The following is a 22,828-nucleotide window of genomic DNA, read 5'->3' on the forward strand; positions in this document are numbered from 1 at the left end:
TTAAATAAATTAGTATGAGTTTGGTCATAACAAACCTGATCGGTGTACAGTGACGTAACTAGAGACATTTTTTGTGCCTTATATTACACGTTAACGTGTATAGTAGGTAAACGCGCAAACGCCCTAAATTAGAATGCGCCCTGGGGTAGCTGCCCCCTGCACCCAAGATAGTTACGCCACTGTCGGTGTTGATCGAACAACATATCATATAAAATTCCTTTTCAAATCCGACATATTTTGTAGCGAGATCTTTTTCGGTACACTAATTTGATATAATCGGAGCACGCCTTTTGTTCACTCACTTTTGACACGTTAATAAACTCTAATTTCTAGTTCTAAAAGTATACTTCCATTCTATATAAAAAAAAAACTATATGATTATTAAAAAATTCATTGGGTAACAAAATGTTTTGTTTTACGTCGGTAATTTCAATTGTTGAAAATATTGGAACAGTTCAATATCCTCAATGGAGCTATATGTATTTCAAATTTATCGGGGAAAAAATATGACTTACATTTAAAATTGTAGTAAAACATAAAGAAATTCCGATCCAGTCGATAAATTTAAAGGAATATAGGAAAATGTAGGAATATTTGATTTAAAAATATTAGAAAATTAAAAAAATTAATTTTAAATCAATCATAGAACTTGCTAACGAACAACCAAAATTCGGGAGCCTCCTAAATTGTATGTCCGATTTTTAAAGACTCTAACAAAATAGAAAAGTTACAGAAATCTCAGTAAGGCTAGTCTCTGAATATTGGCTAGAACCTTTTTGGCAACCATATAGCAACGAGAGGTAAGAAGTTTTAAATTTACATCTGTTAAAAATGTGTAGGCACGAGTAGAAAATGCTTGGTGACACCAACGTTGTTTACAAGAGGAATTAATTTCCAAGTAAAAACAATTTTTAGAAAATACATTGGTGTTGTAAATTATTTGTTCATAACATTCAAGTATAAATGTGTATTTAATAAATAATTATATATTTATTTTAAACTTAGAAAGGAAAAAACAATTTTTTATTAATTTTTTTAATTAAAAAATACAATTTTTATTATAAATTAATTAAAGATCTATAAGTATGAATTTTAAGGTAGGTAACAAAACAACTTTTACAAAATTTATAAGGTAGTTTTTTTATATACTACAACATAAAGTTAATAGTTGCAAAATATATTGAAGTATTTGTTTCATAGTTGAAACTATTATTCTAAATCTAAATAAGACAAGTCTTCCTCATCTTCAGCTGAAAAAACCTTTGCTAGATTAATAGGAACAATTTTTGGCGCAGTCGGTGTGATTACAGTAGTTGTACAGTCATTATTATTTATTGGAATATCCGGTGTAGGTGTAGACATTTCCTGTTTTTCACTTGGATTGATTTTTTTACTAAATTTGAATTTGCTCAATTTTAGTTTGGCTTTTTGTGCAGAGTATAATGTTGATTTTGAAGGGGTTTGATCAGTAAACAAGTTAGAAGTAGTATTATAATCTTTTTCTAATTCTAAACTCAAATCATCAGTAAGAGTGTTATTTGACAATGACGTTTTACTAGCATTCACTTGATTCTCATTGAGATCATTTTCAACAGACGAATTAATTACACATATTTTTGGAGACGTTCTAACAGATTGACTGTTGTTATTTTTAGGGTGACTGCTTAACTCGTTGTTGACATGGTTTAATGTAGTTTTTAAAACAACATTGTTCTTAACTTTAGAACATCGAACAAAAATATCTGCATCATTTGAATCATCATTGAACTCATCAATTTCGTTTGGAGATATTTTTGAAGAAACTGTTTTTTGTTGAACTTTATCTCTATTACTTATTTGTGGTACAAAAAAGTCATTTTCTTTTTTTTTCTTAATATTTTTTATAGTTTCTGTAATTTTATTTGTCAAGTTGCTTTCAGTTTTGTTTGAAAGTTGACTTGATGCATCAGAACTATTTATGCATTTATCAGATTCATTTTGTAAAGAATTTTCATACCATCTATTCATTTCAGTCTCGAAAATCTCTTCTAGACCGAGTTTTGTCAATATTTCTTCCACTGAAAAATTGTTTTTAAAAGATTATTCAAAATTATTACTAATATTAAATCTAATAAAAGTAGTAAAATCATAATTTTACTTTTTTTTAAATAATCTTCTTTGGGACAAGTGGGAAAATTAGTGTACAGAGTGTTAATATTATTTGACAATCCATCATCGTTGGAACATTCCATTAAAGACACTGCAACAACTGCATCTTCAACAAGTACTCGATTACGAAACATAAGTTTAGCGTGTGCTTGTGACAGTCTATAAATAAAAAAAATATTTAATTATTTTACGTTGAGTTATAATTAAAAACTTTTTAAACTAACACACACCTTAAGAGACTTTCTAAAAATCTAACAGTTGTTCTTGCGGCATTTCTTTGACAGCTTTGGCGCTGCATCCAATAGTATTTGCTTAACACTAAATTTGCTTCTTCTGTTGTCTCCGGTGTTATATTTCTAATAGTGCAAAAATAATGTTGAAGTTTTTCGAGATTCCATAACGAAGTAGGAGTATTTTTTTTACCTATAGGTTTTTTACCTTGAAGAACGTAAGAGGAAACAATCCTAAAAAAAGATATATAAAAAAAAAAAATTGTTAATTTTAATTTGGATAATAATATTGACTTAGTAAAAATCACCTTTCCCATTCTTCATTATTTGTATCTATAAGTATTAAAATCAAATCGAACCGACTCAACAGTGGACTGGCCACCTTAATATTTTCCGATAATGATAGATTTAAATTGTATCTCGTTTTTGGGTTCATCGCAGCCATAACAGTACAACGTGTATCCAACTTACACACTAAACCAGCCTGTGATAAGTAAGATAACATAGGTGGATAAGTACACAATAGGTACAATATAAATAAAATTCACTGGTAGTATATATCATGTAATTATGTACTTTAGCAACACTAATAGATTGTTGCTCCATTGCTTCATGAATTGCGGTGCGATCATCTTCTTTGAGGGAACCAAATTCGTCCACACAGCAAATTCCTCCATCGGCTAGTACTAAAGCTCCAGCTTCTAAATGCCATTCAGACCCTTCCTAGTGATAAATGAGTTAAGTAAATTTGTTGTCAAATATAGTAACCTCGATAAAATGAAAAAAAAAAATGAATAAGTTTGTAAGTTGGGTCTTAATTTTTTGACAAAACTACTAATAATGTTTACCCTAAATGCTGATACTGTTAGTCCGGCTCTGGATGAACCTACTCCAGTGGTAAATATTGAACGAGGACAAACTTTCCAGGCGAACTTGAGCAATTGAGATTTTCCAGTGCCGGGATCACCGACAAACAATATGTGGGTTTCACCTCGGATCCTTATTCCACCACCTTCGGGTGCCGTGCGCCGTACTCCACCCGCTAAACCTAACGCGACAGCCAATTTCGCTGTATACAGACCATACGTCTAATAGTTATAGATATTTATAATTAGTAAAGACTGGAGGTTTGTCATTATAATCAAACAACCTGAGGGCTAATCGAAGCAATAATGTGATCCCTTGCGGCAAATGGATTATTTTTGTTGTCCTCCCAGTAGTTTTCAAATTCTTGACACCATTCATCGGTAATCATTATTGCAGACTGCTGGTCATTACAAACAATCAAATGGTTTGCCCGTAAGCATAGTTCAATATCTATGAAGGAGTTTGCGACTAACGGGTGCCACCTTCTAATAACAGTACCACTAAAAATACAACTGATTATTAAAAAATTGTATTTTTAAAAATGTTTAAAAAAGTGCCTTATTGTACCATCCCATATTAAAAATAGGATTTACGAGCCAAATCTCTAACATTAACGTTTTGAAATATACTTATTTACGGGTGCATTTTTAAAATTGTATAAAATTCATTAATAAAAATACTAATTATTTATTGAACTGTATGATATTATAATTACCATATAATAACATCATCGCCTGGTTTACAGTTATCAACTAGATCATCTTCCAATGATACCCACATAGAACGTGGCATTGCTCCTAAGCCTACTTTGCCTATTTGTTCCTAAATTGTATAAATCATTATATGTTAAATATGTATTACATTAAGAGTAATAAAACAATTTTACTTGAATTTTAATTTCTTGATAATCTTTTATATATTCTTCATCTTTCACAGGTTTAAAAGTAGTGCCGGGACAATCTTCGGGATTAGGACAACGGTCAGGAACAATGAGCTTATTGAACTGTTCATAATCAATCTGTCAAAAACAAATAAAATAAAATATGAGACTGTATTAATAATTTTGTAAAACAGCTTTAATTTGCTTTGCTTATATTTTTATTGAGTCTTTATAAAGTTTAAATATAAATTGACTAACCTAAATATTATTTAAAAACAAAAATACCTTAACATCAAAAGCTTGTTTGCATTTAGTACAATAGTAAATCTTTTTATATTCTAATAGTTTGGGAAGAACTGTTCTTACAACGGTACCATTGACCCGTAAAAATGAACCGATATCTTCATTGCGTGGAAATATTGTACGATGTAGTTCAGGGCATAAAGGTAAAGCTAGAAAACAGTAGACAATAAAGATAACATTGCTATAAATAAAAATCATCATAAAAAGTATTTTATGATTACTCGGATATTAAAATATTTTTAATTTAAACTTTTGTGTTACTTAATTCTATTATCATAGTTTTATGCCTACCAGTAATTCTAGTGTGCACTCTTTTTTTCGTACGTAATTTAACATTTTCATCACTGATGGTCTTTTTCAATTTTCTTTGAGCACTGATCAATTCATTGTCACACCGTTCCAAGACATTAATCGAATCCGATAATATTTCTTCACCCAATTTTGGATTCTTTTCAAAAAGAGTTAAAAAACTAAAACATTAATGTCAAATCATTGAACTGATGCAATTAATGATTAAGTACAAAATAGTGTACATACTTTATTGTAATGGAGTAATGTTGTTTTTTATCTTCTTGTCTTAGAATATTTAAAATTTCATCAGCATGATAATTACATACATATTCTTCAAACATGTTCAAAACTTTAAACAAAGATAAGTATATAAAGATTAAAGACTTTAAAATAAAATACAAATTTTTTACAGAACAAAAAAGTATTAAATGTTCTCAGAAAAAAGTCAAAAAATGTTTTTACTTTTTATAGGTGTCTGATAATTTTCCCGCCATTGATTTCGTAATGTTTTCTTATATTATCGTGTTATCATTTTATAATATAAATAATGTTATCATCAGTTATATTATAGTGTGTTTATAGTAAATTTGCTTAATGTTTTTGATAGTTGCCAAGCATGTGTACATCATGTACCATCCGTACATCTCAAGACATATAAATTAATTAATAAGCTGTATAAATTATTTTATAATTATCTATTTTAATTGCACCTTAAGAGAAAAATAAAAACGGTCAAGTTGTGGCTTGTGCCAAGCTGAGAAAGTATTTAATTTGAACAATACACAAAATTAGTGGAACTATAAGGAATCTCTATAGGATTGTATTATGCAAAACAAGTATGAACTACTCGGGGAAATTACATTGTATGGAGACCATACTGTACGTTCAAATGTCAAATTACTATGCAGTCGTCTTTTAGCTAAACATAGTACTAGGTAAGTTCTTAAAATATAAAAAAAAACATTCCAAGTTTAGTTGTTACTTTAATAATGTACTCTATATTTAGTAATATTGTATAAAATATACTAAGAAAAACATAACATTTTCGTTGGGAGTAATATTGGAACAGGGAACTTAACACTTATATACAAATTGCTACTATTCATCTATATATTATTTATTATACTATATACTATATATTATACTATTTATTTTTATATTGTTTAACAGTTTATCAATATTATCACTTGAATTGTATTTAATTCTATTTAGGTTTACATTTGATGAACAATTTACTGGATCATCACATGAATCAAACGCAATTGACGAAAGATCATCAGATGATTTTAATACAACGGGTTCTATAGAATCATTATTAGAAAATAGCACTGATTCAGACCAGAATAATAAAAACATAGATTTTAAATCATCCAGTTCCATCTCGTCAACGGATATTTGTTTGAATATATTTGAAAATCATTTTAAGTAAGATTTATTATAACTTTTTATATTTTATCATATAGATAATTAATGATATAATGTACTATGTAACTGATAGCATATTTTACTGAAAAAAAAAAGTAAAATACTTTTTGTACAGAAATTCTATGTTACAAATTATATAAATTTGATAGTGAAGTACTTTTTATATACTCTATTCAAAATAAGAGCGGTCCGGGCTGTGCATGGGTGTGGCTTTGTTTTCCGAAGCATTGCATCGCGCGCCTCGACTTGGTGGGAGAAACCTCTTACCCGCCGACGAAAATTGGTCGGCCGGCGGACCGCTCTTTTTCTGAATAGAGTATAGATTAAATATTCATATTTCTGTAATAGCATAAATGAACAAAATGCTGTACAAAAATCGGAATCCTGTGAAGAGAGTGCATTAAAACTAAATCAAGAAGAACAACAGCATTATGAAAACACTGAGAATGATAATTATTATGATGAATGGTATGCTTATTGGGAAAAATACGGTGATGAGTTTGTTAATGAAACATGGATAAAACAGTATGGCAGTTGTACAACAGATGACTTGGATATGGATGTTGAACAACTGTACCTAAATCATAAGCAACAACAATATAATATACTGTATTGGAAGTTTATGGAAGATAAAGCCTGGAGTTTAATTAACATAGAGAAATCAAAAAATGAAAACCTGTAAGATTTTATGCATACATTTTTTTGTTAACAATTCATTTTCGATTATTTTTTTTTTTTTGTAAAATAGTTAATATAAAATTATATTTATTTTTATAAACTGTTGGACTTATTTTTATTTATTTTTTTTTGAAGAGATGAAGTGGACCAGACTTCTAATTCAAGTTATAACAAGAAGAAGATTAGAAATAAAAATGATAATTCTTTAAATTTTGATTTTATTTTCAAATATAAGTAAGTTTACATGTACAGGTACACTTGTGAACAAACCACAATTATAAGTTATATTTTTAATATATAACTAATAATTATTTTGGTTATTATTGTATTTTGTAATATTGTTCCAAGTTATGTTTATTAATCTGAAGAATTTTTTTTTTTTTTTAGACATTTCCCTGATCTCAATTCTAAGCTTGTGGAAGGTTACAGAGCATTGAGTATAATGGGATTTGTTTATAACGATCAGTCTTTTTATAATTCTTCGTTTTGTCTATATCATAATAGACATTTAATAAAGTCTACTCGTCATTTAAACATTTATCGATTTCCAGAAAAGGTATATTATAATAAATAATGGTTATTTATACAAACTCATGGTATACAAAATGATAATAAACTATACCTTGGCAACTAATACAATCTATGTTTAATATTCTAGAAAACTGGACATAATGGCAAAAGTGTCCATATTGAAAACTTAGATGGGAAAAAATGTGTTTGCAGCAATGATGTATGTTTTTATTTATTTATCAAATGTATCATTGTACAGTACACTTTTGGTGTTTTCCTGCTTTGTATATTTTGCTTAAACTTAATAATTATTATGTGCAATTAAAAAAACGCAAAAGGTTTGATTCTACATACATTTATATGACACGTGTAAGACATACTGTTTTACTAATCTGATTTCACACAAGCTTGATGTAGAAATTTGTTTTGGATATGTGACAATGGCCAATGCTTTATAAAACAAACCACTTCCTAATAACATGCAAACTCAACATTCCGGTGTTTGGTAATCCAAGTCCTTCATCCCGGCTTATAGAAGTTTCAATTAATGGTTAGCCGATGAAATTGTGCTCATTATGTGCTATACATTTTATAGAGTAGTACAGTTTGTGGTTGTCCGATCACTAGTAATAATTTGAGTAAAAAATCAATTAAAAAAGAAAATAGAAAAAAATATTTGGAAGACAATTCGGAAAAGGAACTAGAAAAGTTTGGCTACAGTGACTTGCGAAATAATCCAAAATTGTTAAAATATTGGAAAAAAAGATATACTCTGTTTTCAAAATTCGCTAAAGGAATACGATTAGATGAAGGTAATTGTATAATATTTTACTTTGTAAAACATGTATTTTATATACTGTAATTTTTTTTTTTTTTAAATTAATTTTAGAGAGTTGGTATTCTGTAACACCTGAAGTGATAAGCCGACATATAGCCGAACGCTGTAGTTGTTATTTACTTATTGATCCGTTTTGTGGAGCCGGAGGAAATATTATACAATTTGCAATGACATGTGAACTTGGTAAGATTACAACATGAACATGTCATAGTTCGATTTTAGAAACTATTGCAATTAACAAATTACCTTATTTTCTTTGTCAATAATATTAGTTATAGCAATTGATAAAGATCCTAAGAAAATCGAAATAGCTCGCCATAACGCAGAGGTATATGGAGTTGCTGATCGAATTGAATTTATTATTGGTGATTTTTTCGACTTGGCTCCAACATTGAAAGGCGATGTAGTTTTCTTATCACCTCCCTGGGGCGGACCCGAGCTTATGAACCAGGAAGAGTTCAACTTGTCAAACATAATGCCCGAGTACGGTGGTGGAGACAACTTATTGTCAGTCGCTAAACAAATCACTTCAGACATTGCACTACACTTACCAAAAAACACAAATATTTTTGACGTAAGAATCTAAATGTTAATTAAAAAATTATTGAAACTTGAGTGGGGTATTATATTTACACTATTTACATGACTTGAGGTTACTCCCACTTGGATGTCTTAACTAGTTCGCCAACAAGTTCCTGTCTGCAGGAGAGCGCGGTACGAGCAACATGAACCACAGCCCTGAAGATGGAACGTGCAAGTTTTCCGAACGTTGGCGAACTAGTCAAGACATCCAAGTGGGAGTAACCTCAAGTCATGTATATAGTGTATATGTTTCTTATTTTAATTAAATATAATTATGTATTATGATTAATACAAAGTTTTTAAATTATATTTTGTTTGGACAGTGCATAAGTTCGTCCTACGGTGGCTGGATAGAACTTCAGCAAAATGTTCTCAATTCGAGATATAACTCATTGACTGTTTATTATGGCGAGTTGTATGGGCTCTGCGATGAAACCACAGTAAACTATTGTGACGAAGAAGATTTTTTTTAAAAACATACAAATATATAAGTATATTTATATTGTTAAAATGTATTTTACCAATGTATTTTTATAACTCGACACCTTAGCTTAACTAGTTTTAAATTATCGATTAAAAGAACTAAAACAGTTTTTATTTTTAGTACCGAATTGTTAAAAAATTAAAATGATCCATTTCAAGTATAAATTATAAAAGTTATGTCAACATTTTTGTGCAATGACAAAGCTTTTTGGTATCTGCCGTTTCACTATAACCATTTCTTTTGTATAGGTATTTGTTTTTGATTATATAATTTTGTATACAATTAAAATATTTAGAAAACTTCATTAGAATAATAATTGTTATGATGATAAGTTATGTAACTATAAATATTAGTCGTTACATATTATGTATTATGTATTAAGGCCCAACCGTAAGGATACCGACTGTTTTCTTCAGCCAAAACACATCACTTTTTGTCCATCGCACAGGCCGAACCAGTGATCCAATACGCAAATTGCCCATACAAAACTCCTTAAAAATGGTCGGTATCCAGGGGCCTTAACAAAAATATTAATTATTATGTACCCAACATTTTGGTTTATATTATTAATGTTCTAGTAGTAGATTGATTTTGACTGTTTTATTAAATATTTTATTGTTATAATCTTGTAAAACTTAATGTTCCAGCACATTATATAAAAATTGTTTGTATTGAATAACTTAATAAATAGTGTATACCCTTTTCTCAATTTGCTTCTCTTTTTGGTTTCTACGCAATTGTCTTTTCTGGTAACACGAGGTATACTTCCGCTTAATTGTACCTACTTAGCATCTATTGGATCTTTAATCTGGTATTGAAGAATTACTTCTTTCCCCCTGTTGATTATGATTTATATGGTTGTTAAATGATTAAACATATAAATATATGATAGGAATCAATGTAAAAACGAATTATATTTATAAATAAGTCACACTTAAGTTATTTTAAACATTTTAAGTGATACACATGACGTGTGAAATTATATAATATCCGTTATTATTTAAACTAAAAATATAATACATTTAAAGGAAAACAGTAGGCACAACTGTACAAAATATTTAAATACATCTCCGCGTTGGTATCTGACCAAAATTGTACTAGTTTATTTTTTGAACATCGATAAGCTCTAAAAATGTTTAAATGTTAGACTCCCGACTCTGACTCCAGGAGATCTCCTTTTATGGTTTTTCGTTTCAAACTCTCTCCCAGGAGAACTTGAATTTCACCGAATGTCTTACCAGTAGTTTCAATCACTGTTTTGTATGCTAAGTAAGCGCATATGAAGTTTATGCTTGTGAAGGTCCATAACATGACATTATATCCGTAATTTGCTGACACGATTAAGAATATCTCATTGGAGACGAACGAACAGAAAGCGAGCACAATCGATATGATGGCCGAACATTGAGAGCGCACGTTGACTGGGAACATTTCGCCCAGGAACACTATGGGAATGAACGCGATTCCCATTGCGAACATAACGGAAAACATCTCCAGGCAAACGTACGCTACCCAGTGGTACTTGGACATGTCCATGTAGTTTTGCAAGTAGAAGAATAAACCGTAGATGAACGTGATGACGCCCAACGACACTTCCGACAGTATCAACAGCGGCTTTCGTCCGATTTTGTCGACCAAAGCCGAACCGACAAAGTTGACGCCGGTCAGCAGTGCGACGAACACGATTATGTAGTTGATTTTGGGACCAAACGGCGCTGGATCGGGTAGTGTAAGCGTGGAATAAGCCAGGAGACTGCTAATGCCACCGGCTCGCTGCGCAAAACTGGCCGTCGTTATGATCATGAGAGCTTTGACGTTTTTCGGGTTGGTGAACAGTTCCCGGAAGGTGCCTTTGTTCTTCATGTCCTCCTGGACATTCTCTTCCATTTGCTGGAGTTCGGAGTCGCTGCCGCCCCTGTACCACCTGAGGGATTTGGCCGCCTCGTCGCGTAGTCCTTTTTTCAACAGATAATACGGAGATTCCGGTACCCAGATGAACATTAGGAAGAAAACGATGGGAATCAAACCGGACAGCATGTTCAGCATCCAGTAGGACACGTGAGGTCCGACTATGACCTCGGACAAAATCCCGCTGGACAGCTGAATGGCAAACACGGAACTCAGAGCTCCGCGGATTTTCACTCCGGCTATTTCGCCCAGGAACACCGGCACAACAGTGTAGGACACGCCTTTGCCCAAGCCGCCCAAGAATCTGGCCAGGTACAACGCCCAAATGTTGTTGATGAACACCGGCAGCGCCCACGAAACAATGTACAACGGCCCGAGTGCTGCTACGGTTATCTTGCGGCCGTATCGATCCATCATGTAGCCAGCCGGTATTGGACTTAACACGTTTCCGAAATCCATTATTGATATAATCCAGGACAGTTGTGACAGGGTCACGTCAATGCCTGTTCGGTGTTTGATGAACTTTTCTGTGGTAGCAGAAGGCCAGCCCACCCAACTTCCAGCGATGAATATCGACATGGAAGCTAAACAACAAACACTTTCGATTTAGACATGTAATACCATATGGGAAGACAAATTTGCGTGGAGGGATTTACAAGCAAAGGTAGACCGAAGAAAACAAATGGAGATAGAAGTGGTGATGGATAGGGATTTGCGGAGAAAGGAACTGTCTATCCTATCCTATTTTATGGCACGAGGTGACGATGTAGAAGACAAGTAATCATCTTGTGATTGTAAAGCACCTAAGAAAATGTTTTACTATTATGTTCGCATAAGGAACTTAGTCGTAGGCTAGGTGGAACGACAACGACTACGGGCGCTAGGTATTAAAAAGACCTATGCAATCGTAATTCATGTAACGGGCAATTTTTCATTAATGAAACAAAATATACAAATTCTCCTAGAATAATTGTTATCAAAATTGTCGCCTTTCTAATAATTCTACTATTTTTTCGTAAAATGTATTAACTCTCCTTCATTTATTCATAACCCTACACATTTTTAAAAAAATGGACCTGTTAAAGTCACATTTAGAAAACTAGTTAAATTTCTGGGTTTTGAATAAGTATTCAAGTATAACTATGGTGTGATTACATTAGATGTAGGGTTTCGCCAAGAGAATCTTTGTTTATTTATGAATTATAAAATATAAAAAGTGTGTAGTAGTCGGCTACGCTTCTTAACACTTTTATTTGTCATTTTCGTAACCACGGAATGATGGTTGTTAATCACTCAATTTTTAATTGTAGACATTTCTAAAAGCTTGATCGTTTACTGAACGTTATCCGGGACCCCCTGACCCTTAAAATGTGTAGATAGAATTTTCAGTTCACCCTGAATTCACTATCCAGAAGATAAAGACCATATAAATACTAAATATATCTATACCTAGCATGTTTGAACGTCAACAATTTATGTATATAATATATTTTACTATAACTTTTATTATCATTATTATATTCAACAAAGTAAAAGTATGATTATAAAAAAATAAACCAATGTCAATACACATTTTATTAGGGCATGGCGATATGTGAAATAAATTATGCAATGGATGTAAATGATAGAATTTATTTGGTAAGATATGCTTTGCTGGTTGATTTTCTAATTTGTGTGGAAAAAGGCAGAGCAAAATATACATACTTCATAATTATTTCTTACTATCTTTGTAAATTATGTAAATACGTTGACATTTAGCCAATCAAAAAAAAAGTGTCTCTATTCAGTTATTAATCATGTAGTTATTTTTGTAATCATTATTTTGTATAATATTTATTGCATGCTATATATTTATTTATAAATAATATTAATACTTAAGTTTTTTGATGTTAAACTGTTTAAATATTGTTTTTTGGCTAACGCCCGTATTGTAAAATAAAAAAAAATAAAAAATAATATTACTGTAACATAAGATCTGCTTACCTGACACGGTGGCAAAGATTTGGCGCAATAACGCTTTGTCCATCATTTTGTATACAGTTGTGTGTATATAATATATATATCACAGTAAATTAATTTTATTGTTCTAAAAAAAAAAATTGTCAATTTATAAATCCTGTTAATTGTGTAGGTAATTTAATTATTATGTAGATACATTCAATTAAAATTATATACAGCTACTTAATAGTAATAATAATTTCTGTACTTTGGGTCTAAAATAGGATGGTCAATAAAATAGTTTGTAATACTTAGCAAAAACTTATTTAAGTATTACATTTTTAAAAAAAATTTTATTTGGGTATTTTAATTTACATATTTAATGGTCTAACTCATTTTTGCCAAAAATATTGTCATTTGCCCTTATAGACCCAAAATAGGTAGGTGCATGCATATTGTTAGATATATGTAATAATAAGTACATATAAGTAATGATGAGGAGTACACGGCGTTTAAGTATATGTTCAACTTACCTATTTTTTTTTAAATTATATAATTAATTGCACTATATAGTAGGTCCTCATAAAAATAAGACGTTTAGCGCTTTATGTTTGTTGAGATATTTCCGATTAGTTGTGTAGCTTAGAATGTGACGAGACATGACATTATACGACCAAATCTCAGTTACACACTAATATAATGATATGTGTCATTGTAAAAGTAATGATCAAGTAGCCATTTGATATTATTGAAACTAGTTACAACGATTACACCGCGTCGTTTAGCATCTGCCACAATGTGCTCGATTGTGTGGCAAGAAAATTGCTTTTATCGCTATTTACAAAAATACCATCACTGTAGTGAAATTGTATAGGATAATAATTATTATAAACTAATAAAAATAATACAGTCATTAAGCCTACAATAAGTTTGACATTTAACGATACAAATTCCATAAACCTTATTAGAACCCTACGTACTGAATGTCTTTTACAATAATATTCAGTGGTTAATAATTGCAGATAACCTATGGGTTATCCTTGGACACATCATATTTTAATACAACCGTGCACAATAGTATGTCCCGTTTTATCATTATTAACTAGTCCAATGGTGTCGTAGGTCATTACTTTGGGGTATTTAAAAAAGTATAGCATAGACCCTTATGGTTTAAATGTTCTTAATTGAATTCGATTTTTGTGGAAAAACGAGATGGAAACTTCAACGTACCTATGTCAAAGCAATTGATGTACTTTACATTTGAGAATAATACTTGCGAAGGATTTAAACGCAAATTGCTTTTAGCTAATTTCTATAAACCATATTTTGTTTTTATTGTAGTTAATAGATATTTAATCTCAAAGAAAACGTCAATATATTACAAATACCCGTATCGGTTTGAAAATTAAACAATTACTATGACTAAAAAAAATTCAAAATATGTGTATAATAAACTGCTGACAATAGATTAGCAAATTAAAATACCCAACTATATAATGGATGATTATCTCTAAACATGATAAACATCGGCTGAACATCATTTGGTGTATTGTCACTATATTAATTACTTTACTGGGTTTATTTTTATTCAACTTTGGTTTGGTAGTGTTAAGGCATTGGTCCTACGATTAAAATAATGGTGAAAAATTGGAAACACTTAAATGTGACCGATATTATAATTATTTATTATGTCATTGCAATTATTCATATATGATTATGTCGTTAATTGCAATTCTATAATTGTATTTGATCATTATTTAATTATCATAATGTAATTGTAGTAAGATAATCCGAATAGTAAATTATTCGTCTGTAGTGATCAAGTCAGAGCTAAGATTATAATTAAGTGTATTAATATATTGCGAGTGCTTTAAAGGTCTAATAATTTCCATTTTACATCATTCTCATTATAACCATAATATTCAGTATAGTTTGTAGTTGAATAATACCGGGTGATTGCCTGATTGGCTACCACAGCATAATATAACTGTATATCTTAAGTTTCATACATTTTTCTTTTTGTATATTTTCAGATATAAATTAACCTAACTTTTCTAATAATTTGAAATAAATTTCGAACATCCCCCGGTTAGGTTAGGCCCCTTTCTAACTAATACATGGTTAATAATATGTCTGTCTTGATCTATCATAATTTATTATCGTCAAATTGTTATCTTATTATATAATGCAAAAGTTTTGTGGTGTTGGAAAAAGTGTACAGAGTTAAAATAAAATTCTCGTAGGTATTATTTACATAAACAAGATAACAAGGTAATATTAATACACAAAATATAATAAAATATGAAGAACGTAAACTAATAAATATATATATCTATATATATAAGTTATTAAGTTAAACAAAATGTTCTTATTTTTCATGTCGCACACCAAGATCAAAACTGTAACAACTCAAAAAGTGAGTACCTATTTTTAGTTATTTGTATATTCGGATTCTACAAACGAAGTTGCATGAGCCAACAAAACAAATTTAAGCTGTAAGCACCTTTTGTAAAAATGACTAATTCCATAATTCTAACTACCAAAACCGTTTAAAACTTTAGTTTTTGTTCGGATATCAAGCGGATTGCACGCAAGTTGGTTGTACAAAACTGTTTTATTAAAATAAACAGTTTAAGTTTAATCAACAAGTTAAAGTAATTAAACTTGAAAATAAGTTTTTTTAAGTTCCTACAGTTTTGATCTAGGTGTGCAATATATGCTTTACTAATTACTCTTATAATAAAATTATTCCAAGTGTTAAACATTATTAGTTATTAACTAATTATGTCTATATAGAGGAATGTAATAGATAGACAAGAGTCTTTTTTGATGATCGAGAGCGACTTTAAAAATAACTAGCAGGGAATTTTTATGTCCACTCAAGCATCGAAGTAAACCGTAAAATTGTATCGTCAAAGTTAGTATAATATTACTATGCTTTTATGTTTTCGCGTTGATTTTTCCTTCCGAACCATTTTTTCCACTGTTTTCCAACATGTTTTGAATTTCTAGGAACGTTTTACCTTTGGTTTCCAGGGCCATTTTGTAGGCCAAAAAGGCGCACACTAAATTCACCACCGTGTAAACCCACAAAATAACGTGGAACCCGTACGTGGTCGATACGAACAGATACATCTTGTTGGAAACCAACGAACTAAATGCCAACGCAATCGACATGACAGCAGACCCGTGGGCGCGCACGTTGACCGGGAGCATTTCGCCTAAAAACACCACCGGAATGAAGCCTACGCCCAAAGCATACATGACGGAGAACATTTCATAGCACGCGTACGGCACCCAATTGTACTGGGACACGTCCGTGTACATCCCCACGTAGAAATAAAGCCCGTACACGAAGGTTATCACTCCCAGCGATGCTTCGGACAGTATCAACAGCGGTTTTCTACCGACGACGTCGACCAGAGACATGCCGACGAACGATAAGGCCACGTGCAGGATTCCAAACAGGACAATGTAGTTGGATTTGCTGACCAGCGGCGACGGGTCGGGAAGTGATAGGGACCCAAAGGCTATCAGGCTGCTGACGCCTCCTGCCCGCTGGGAGAAACACGCGGAGACCACGATGAACAGCACTTTCAGATTTTTCTTGTTCGTAAAAAGTTCACTGTACGTTCCTTTGTTCATCATTTCCTCTTGGACGGTCGCCTCCATCAGTTGTAATTCCGAGTCGTCGCCGGCCCTGTACCAGCCGAGGCATTTGGCCGCCTGGTCGCGGCGGCCATTTTTCAGCAAGTAATACGGAGATTCGGCTATCCAAATGAACAGAATGAAGAAAAGCACGGGCACCACCGCCGAAATGGCGTTCAGAGTCTTGTACGTCACGATAGGCCCAACAACGAGCTCGAACAACATACCGGCTGCCAATTGAATGGTAAACACCGAACTCAGGGCTCCGCGGATTTTCACTCCGGCTATCTCGCCCAGGAATATCGGCACCACAGTGTAGGACACTCCTTTGCCTACGCCGCCCAAGAATCTGGCCAGGTATAATGCCCAAATATGGTTCAGGAACACGGGCAGTGCCCAGGAAACGATGAACACCGGTCCCAGAAAAATGACGGTTTTTTTCCGACCGAATCGGTCCATCAAAAAACCAGCCGGAATCGGGCTGAGCACGTTTCCTATGTCCATACAAGATACGATCCACGATAACTGAGGGTACGTCACTTCGATGCCCGTCTGGTGGTTTAAAAACTTGTCGGTGGTAGCGGCTGGCCACCCGAGCCAACAGCCGGCGATAAATATCGACAAAGACGCTAAACAAATACAAAATTCATTATAATGTTATACTGTTATTCTAACACTGATGGTGTGGCGGTTTGGTGTTTATTGTAATCTTGGGAGGTGAAGCTTAGTATACTGTCTACTGGTTTGATATTTTATCGGTAGTGTAGTTATTTTTTTTGTCAATCTACCACAGTCAGACTTAGGCATTTTTTATTCAAATAACGAATAACAACTAGTTTATTTGAATATTCTCTATATTCGATACTATTTAAGATGATTTACCCGAACAATTTTTTTATTCGACAAAATCTAAGATGACCTATTAAAAAAAAAAAAAAATAATTCGTCGGTCATTCGAATAAATGATTTGAATAAAAAAATATCTAAATAATGCCCAATTTTGACTACAGCCCCTTCAATAGGAAATCTAATTTTTTTTCTCGTACAAAAATCGATTGTGCTTCAAGTATTGTGCATTCTGATTACACCCGCAACAATAATATAAATAACAACATAATGCTAAGCAACAATACATATGAGAGGCGATAAGTTAAACTATCTCTAGTTGAAAACCGATTGTGAAAACAATACTTAGTAATGTGATTCATAAAGATAACTAAATAAAGGCAAGGACATGAAAATTGATGTGTATTACATGAACACTACCTATTATTATTAATGTTTTTAATAACTTAAAATTTTTAAAGTTGTTTACTGACATTTTATGAGAAAAAAATTGTTTTAGGTACATACTAGTGCCTGTGATTTTAAACGTGTAATTTAAATACACGTGTACACGAAACTCGTGTAATTAACATACACGTGTATATACATGTGTAATTATAAATACGCGTGTATTTAAAAAAAATTATTTTGTTAAAAATGTTAGTTTGGTTAACGTATTTACACAATTATACTTGTGTTTGAGTTCGTATAATTAAATAGACGTGATATTAAACGTAAAACTAAAATTGATAACAAAAATAAATTGTTTTGAATACACGTGTATTTATAATTACACGTGTACACGTGTATGTTAATTACACGGGTTTCACGTGTAATCGAATACACGTGTAATAGGGATCTCTAGTATATACCTAACACAGTGAAGTTAAACCGGCCAAAACTCAGAAGTCGTTTTTAAGAATATAAGATTTAATGAAAATCTAAGTGGATAACTTCAGAACGTAACGTAATTTACATATTCACTTAAAAATTTAGCGATTTACTTGTCCATTTAGTTAAATTTTTATTGTGGTGGTTTCTTAAAATTAAAAATATTAAAAAATATACTTTCTAAACCATTGTAGTTTTTTGCTATTATTATATTAATAAAAGCATAAAAACTATTTTTTTATATATACAATTAAATTAAAGCTTAGAAAAACTGTGAAAATCACTAAAAACTTGATACTATTAATAGTGTTATTACTACAAAATTAAATTGTTATTACGATAAAACACTATTCTTGATTTAATAAATATGAAAACTTGTTTTGTAGTTGAAACAAATTTCTGTATCTAGAATTGTCTATTAAATGTACATCCTATTTTTATTTATTTTAGTATAAGATTATGATTCTAATACATATTCTTAATATTATATTATTAACTTTAGTTATGAAAGGAAGGGAAGGAAACAATGAATTTGACTACTAAGATCTAAAGTTAAAATATTTCTATTTTTTTAAGCGTCGAAAGTTTAAATAATAATTTTATGGTACATCAAGATTAGTTTTTATTGTTTTCATTAAACTTTTAGTAAATTCTAAGACTGCTAACCTGATATAGTAGCGAATATTTGTTTCGCCAATCCGTTGCTAGCCATTGTATGTATGATCCCGGTTAAAATAAAAAATAACTAAGATTAAATTAGGTACATCTATTTGAAATTGAAATAAGTTTTAAATTGTATTTTTGATATTTGTTATTTTTGTGACTGTTATTTTCCTTTTGACATTAATAATGTAATAACTGTGATTTTAATGCGTCACTTTTTTTTACTTCATAGTTTACTCTTATCGAGTAAAGTGATTTAGTCACTAAGTTGATAATACGAATGTTTTAATTCGCAAAATCTTATAATATCATATATTTCATTGGATTGTACTTCATAATATGATTATAAAATGATTACTTCAACACAAAGGTGGGTGTTATAATTAATAAATGTTGTTTTTGACTTGTTACCTACTTGAGTTATTATCTTATAATAGAAGCTAAAAAAGTAATCACCTTGTGATGAATAAACAAAATAGTTGGTTCATTGAAGGCTATACCTCAACTATGTATACTTAATATTTATTTTCAGATAATTATTATTTTATAGTACGTTTTATAATCAGAAAACAGAGGAATGTCATTTATAAACGGTGGAATATTGTAGTATTTCATCGTCCGGTGCTTGCGAGTTTAGTTATAATATAACTAATGAATAAAATATTGATTTAAATACTTAACAGTAAAACAGTTGAAATATTTTCAAAATAGTGTCAAACATATTTTCAATATTTTTTAATTATGTTTTGATGAGTTTTTAGCGCAATAATGAATGTTTCCAAAATGTGATTTAAAATCATCTGTATAAATGTTTGGAAATTATTTCTAATACTTAAAAGTTAAATAATATTTAAATAATATAGTATTGTAAATAATATTTTTAAAAATGAATTATGAATACGAAATTCTTTAAATTACATTAATGCTATGGCCTATAGACTTTTAGGAATGACAAAACTATGGATAGCATACTAAAGGCAAATATTTAAACATAGAAAATATGTTATTTTTAACATACTTTAACGGAAATAATTAGACTTGATTTGTAAAAATACCGACTAAATACAATTTATATTAAATTTAGGGTACTTGTAAAGAAATAGGAATTGTAATAGGTATGTAGTTAGGTTTCAGCATCGCATACATATTGTTTATTTCGTCTGGTTAATGATTATTGTTCACTTTGGCTAATATAAACTTACCTATTGACCTATTAGATGTAAAAATTGCACTTGATTAGTTCAAGATAATATCAAAACCAACTTTGTAAAAGTTAGCTGTAGTTGTAATTTTATCTAAAAAATAAAATTTAACCTAGTAATTTTATAAAACATCAAGAATTGTCAAGAATTTTCAACCAAGTGCAAAATGCAACGTTGTATTACATTATAAAGAAATTAGGTAGCTAAAAGCGAATAAACCCTGCAATGTTAATATAATATTATATATTATCATATAAACGTAAAATAATTTACTATCTGAGCTTCACAAATATTCACACTTGTGATTTGTGAAGAACCTAGGACAACAATATTGTCATTTACAATTTTCATTTGCACTTCGATATGGTTTTATGCCGCATACGATTAATGTTTTTTCAATATAGATTGAATTTCTGCGAAAGTTTTACCTTTAGTTTCAAACGAAAATAAGTAGGCTAGTAAGGCGCAAATGAAATTGACGGCTGCGAAGACAAAAAACATAACATAGAACCCATAACCATAAGAGAGGAACAGAAAACTTTTGTTGGAAACAAACGAGCTAAATGCTAAGACTATTGACATGAGTGCTGAACCGTGAGAACGCACGTTGACCGGAAGCATTTCTCCCAAAAATACTACTGGGACAAACCCCAAGCCCATGGCGAACATGAAGGCATACGATTCATAACATAAATATGGGATCCAATTGTAATTTGTCATATCAGCTGTGTAACAGCGTATGTAGAAGTATAGACCGTTGATAAACATAAACACTCCTAAAGACACCTCGGATAGTATCAAAAGAGGTTTCCGTCCAATTTTGTCCACTAACGCCATTCCGACAAAACTGATAGCGGTCAGAAGCACGCCAAACAAAATGATATAATCGGACTTTTGACCAATTGGCGCCGGTTCGGGTAACATTAATGACGAATAAGCTAAAAGACAACTGACTCCTCCTGCTCTCTGTGCGATATTCGCTGTGGCTATGATAGAAATCGCTGTCAGGTTTTTCGGATTGGACAAAAGTTCCAAATAGGTTCCTTTGTTTTGCATGTCGTTTTTTACGGTTTGTTCCATTTCCTGTAATTCAGAATCATCGCCGCTTTTGTACCACCGTAGACATTGAGCGGCCTCGTCACGACGGCCTTTTTTTAATAAAAAGTAAGGAGACTCGGGTACCCAAATGAACATAATGAAAAACAGTACAGGAACTGTAACAGAAATAATGTTTAAATTTGTGTACGTCACATACGACCCGATAATCGTTTCGAATAGAACGCCACCGCATTGCTGAATCGCGAACACAGAACTCAGGGCACCGCGGATTTTCACTTCAGCTATTTCACCCAAAAATATTGGCACTGCAGTGTAGGCAATTCCTTTGCCAATGCCAGCCAAAAACCTGGCAAGGTACAACGCCCACACTTGGTTAACCATCAACGGGAGCATCCATGTAGCTGTGTACATTGGCCCCAGAGCTGCTATTGTAGTTTTTCGTCCAAACCAATCCATCATGAACCCAGTTGGTACAGGGCTTAATATGTTGCCAATGTCCATGATGGATATGATCCAAGACAATTGTCTATATGTTATGTTGAAGTCAGTTTGGTTGTTGAGCAGTTTTTCAGTAGTAACGGAAGGCCAGCCTAGCCAACAACCAGCGATGAATATTGTCAGAGACGCTAAACAAACAACACTACATTTTTATGTTATGAATATGTTTTTAGCTGAGCATAAAAACAAAAATAGCGTTATACGAAACCCCTACGATTTCTTATCACTGATACTTTATCAAAGTAAACGACATTAATGATAAAGGATCACTGATAGAGTATTTTGATAAGATGTAAGTGATAAGGTATAACTGATAACTGATAAGAGATCTGTAATAACGGATAAGTGACAAGAGGTGAATAATAATGGATAAGTGATAACTGAATTAAGTTTAGTGGTAAGGGTATTTATTCCGACTATTATTTATTTAGAATAATGCAATAAAGTATGAAAAAATGGATGCAGTCAAGTTAATTTTGAAAAGATTAATCATAGTGCTAGTGTTGTACAATTTGTCGGAGAGTCTAATAAATGCGTTATAATTGTAAATAAAAGTTTTATCATTAAATATTATTATTATTATTTTTACTTTTACTTTAAATGAAATTCAAGTGTATAAATGATTCGAAGTTATAAAATTTATAAATATAGATATTAATTTACATTTGAAAAATTGTATTAGTGAATAATTATTTTGATAGTGTAATCAATATACATATTTTTAATCTTATAATTTTGTATTATATTCTTAAACTTACCCGATATGGTAGCGAATAGTTGTTTAAGAATTGCCCAATCAATCATGTTATAAGAAATTCCAACACCTAATTTAGTTATTAATGAAGAAAATATTATCTGTGAAAAGGGAATAACAAATAATTCCAACTTAGATAGAAATACTTAGAAACCATTTTTAAACTCTAGTGAATTCTTACTTATACATTTGTTCTTCTACTGTCA

The 22,828-nt window shown here is 31.2% G+C and overlaps 5 protein-coding genes across 6 annotated transcripts; 1 reads left to right on the forward strand and 4 right to left on the reverse strand.

Moving 5' to 3' along the window:
* Positions 1-1,103: 1,103 nt before the first annotated feature.
* Positions 1,104-5,143, reverse strand: LOC126846527 (DNA helicase MCM9-like). Its single transcript, XM_050586018.1, has 12 exons — positions 4,966-5,143; positions 4,720-4,898; positions 4,411-4,577; positions 4,132-4,263; positions 3,961-4,067; positions 3,529-3,745; positions 3,227-3,466; positions 2,955-3,101; positions 2,687-2,862; positions 2,379-2,612; positions 2,138-2,307; positions 1,104-2,057 (listed from the first exon to the last, which is right to left on the reverse strand). The coding sequence occupies exons 1-12, from the start codon at positions 5,058-5,060 to the stop codon at positions 1,210-1,212; spliced, it is 2,712 nt and encodes a 903-aa protein (XP_050441975.1). The 5' UTR covers positions 5,061-5,143; the 3' UTR covers positions 1,104-1,209.
* A 164-nt stretch (positions 5,144-5,307) lies between these two features.
* LOC126846570 (uncharacterized) lies at positions 5,308-9,931 on the forward strand. The gene is made up of 10 exons (XM_050586161.1): positions 5,308-5,654; positions 5,932-6,144; positions 6,493-6,822; positions 6,958-7,056; positions 7,210-7,378; positions 7,481-7,552; positions 7,928-8,144; positions 8,222-8,353; positions 8,443-8,744; positions 9,076-9,931. Exons 1-10 carry the CDS (start codon positions 5,545-5,547, stop codon positions 9,223-9,225), a joined length of 1,794 nt encoding a protein of 597 aa, XP_050442118.1. The 5' UTR covers positions 5,308-5,544; the 3' UTR covers positions 9,226-9,931.
* Positions 9,932-10,131: 200 nt separating this feature from the next.
* On the reverse strand, positions 10,132-13,906 carry LOC126846571 (facilitated trehalose transporter Tret1-like). Its single transcript, XM_050586162.1, has 3 exons — positions 13,616-13,906; positions 13,128-13,230; positions 10,132-11,728 (listed from the first exon to the last, which is right to left on the reverse strand). Exons 2-3 carry the CDS (start codon positions 13,171-13,173, stop codon positions 10,380-10,382), a joined length of 1,395 nt encoding a protein of 464 aa, XP_050442119.1. The 5' UTR covers positions 13,174-13,230; positions 13,616-13,906; the 3' UTR covers positions 10,132-10,379.
* A 606-nt stretch (positions 13,907-14,512) lies between these two features.
* On the reverse strand, positions 14,513-19,879 carry LOC126846927 (facilitated trehalose transporter Tret1-like). The gene is made up of 2 exons (XM_050586825.1): positions 19,113-19,879; positions 14,513-17,359 (listed from the first exon to the last, which is right to left on the reverse strand). Exons 1-2 carry the CDS (start codon positions 19,156-19,158, stop codon positions 16,023-16,025), a joined length of 1,383 nt encoding a protein of 460 aa, XP_050442782.1. The 5' UTR covers positions 19,159-19,879; the 3' UTR covers positions 14,513-16,022.
* Positions 19,880-20,056: 177 nt separating this feature from the next.
* LOC126846493 (facilitated trehalose transporter Tret1-2 homolog) lies at positions 20,057-22,828 on the reverse strand. 2 transcript variants are annotated; one of them, XM_050585926.1, is made up of 2 exons: positions 22,627-22,828; positions 20,057-22,010 (listed from the first exon to the last, which is right to left on the reverse strand). In XM_050585926.1, exon 2 carries the CDS (start codon positions 21,869-21,871, stop codon positions 20,696-20,698), a length of 1,176 nt encoding a protein of 391 aa, XP_050441883.1. In that variant the 5' UTR covers positions 21,872-22,010; positions 22,627-22,828; the 3' UTR covers positions 20,057-20,695. The 2 variants fall into 2 exon arrangements, with proteins under 2 accessions (XP_050441883.1, XP_050441882.1); XM_050585925.1 differs by having other exon boundaries at positions 20,059-21,996.

The sequence above is a fragment of the Adelges cooleyi genome, unplaced genomic scaffold (assembly GCF_023614345.1).
Source record: "Adelges cooleyi isolate 19-005CV unplaced genomic scaffold, UGA_ACOO_1.1 ACOO_flye_CR_arks_rails_tigmint_CR_PRNA_9, whole genome shotgun sequence".
Taxonomy (NCBI): domain Eukaryota; kingdom Metazoa; phylum Arthropoda; class Insecta; order Hemiptera; family Adelgidae; genus Adelges; species Adelges cooleyi.

Bases quoted from the DNA above. Each gene is read 5' to 3' on its own strand.
- LOC126846570 (XM_050586161.1), top strand. From the start codon at position 5,545: ATGCAAAACAAGTATGAACTACTCGGGGAAATTACATTGTATGGAGAC. The intron at 6,823-6,957 runs GTAAGATTTTAT...TTTTTTTTGAAG, and splicing joins AAATCAAAAAATGAAAACCT to AGATGAAGTGGACCAGACTT. The intron at 8,745-9,075 runs GTAAGAATCTAA...TTGTTTGGACAG, and splicing joins AAAACACAAATATTTTTGAC to TGCATAAGTTCGTCCTACGG.
- LOC126846571 (XM_050586162.1), bottom strand. From the start codon at position 13,173: ATGATGGACAAAGCGTTATTGCGCCAAATCTTTGCCACCGTGTCAG. The intron at 11,729-13,127 runs GTAAGCAGATCT...TTTGTTGTTTAG, and splicing joins AATCTTTGCCACCGTGTCAG to CTTCCATGTCGATATTCATC.
- LOC126846527 (XM_050586018.1), bottom strand. From the start codon at position 5,060: ATGTTTGAAGAATATGTATGTAATTATCATGCTGATGAAATTTTAAAT. The intron at 3,746-3,960 runs GTAATTATAATA...TTGTATTTTTAG, and splicing joins GGCGATGATGTTATTATATG to TGGTACTGTTATTAGAAGGT. The intron at 2,308-2,378 runs GTGTGTGTTAGT...TTTTATTTATAG, and splicing joins TTTTTAGAAAGTCTCTTAAG to ACTGTCACAAGCACACGCTA.
- LOC126846927 (XM_050586825.1), bottom strand. From the start codon at position 19,158: ATGGCTAGCAACGGATTGGCGAAACAAATATTCGCTACTATATCAG. The intron at 17,360-19,112 runs GTTAGCAGTCTT...GTATTTGTTTAG, and splicing joins AATATTCGCTACTATATCAG to CGTCTTTGTCGATATTTATC.
- LOC126846493 (XM_050585925.1), bottom strand. From the start codon at position 22,672: ATGATTGATTGGGCAATTCTTAAACAACTATTCGCTACCATATCGG. The intron at 21,997-22,626 runs GTAAGTTTAAGA...TTGTTTGTTTAG, and splicing joins ACTATTCGCTACCATATCGG to CGTCTCTGACAATATTCATC.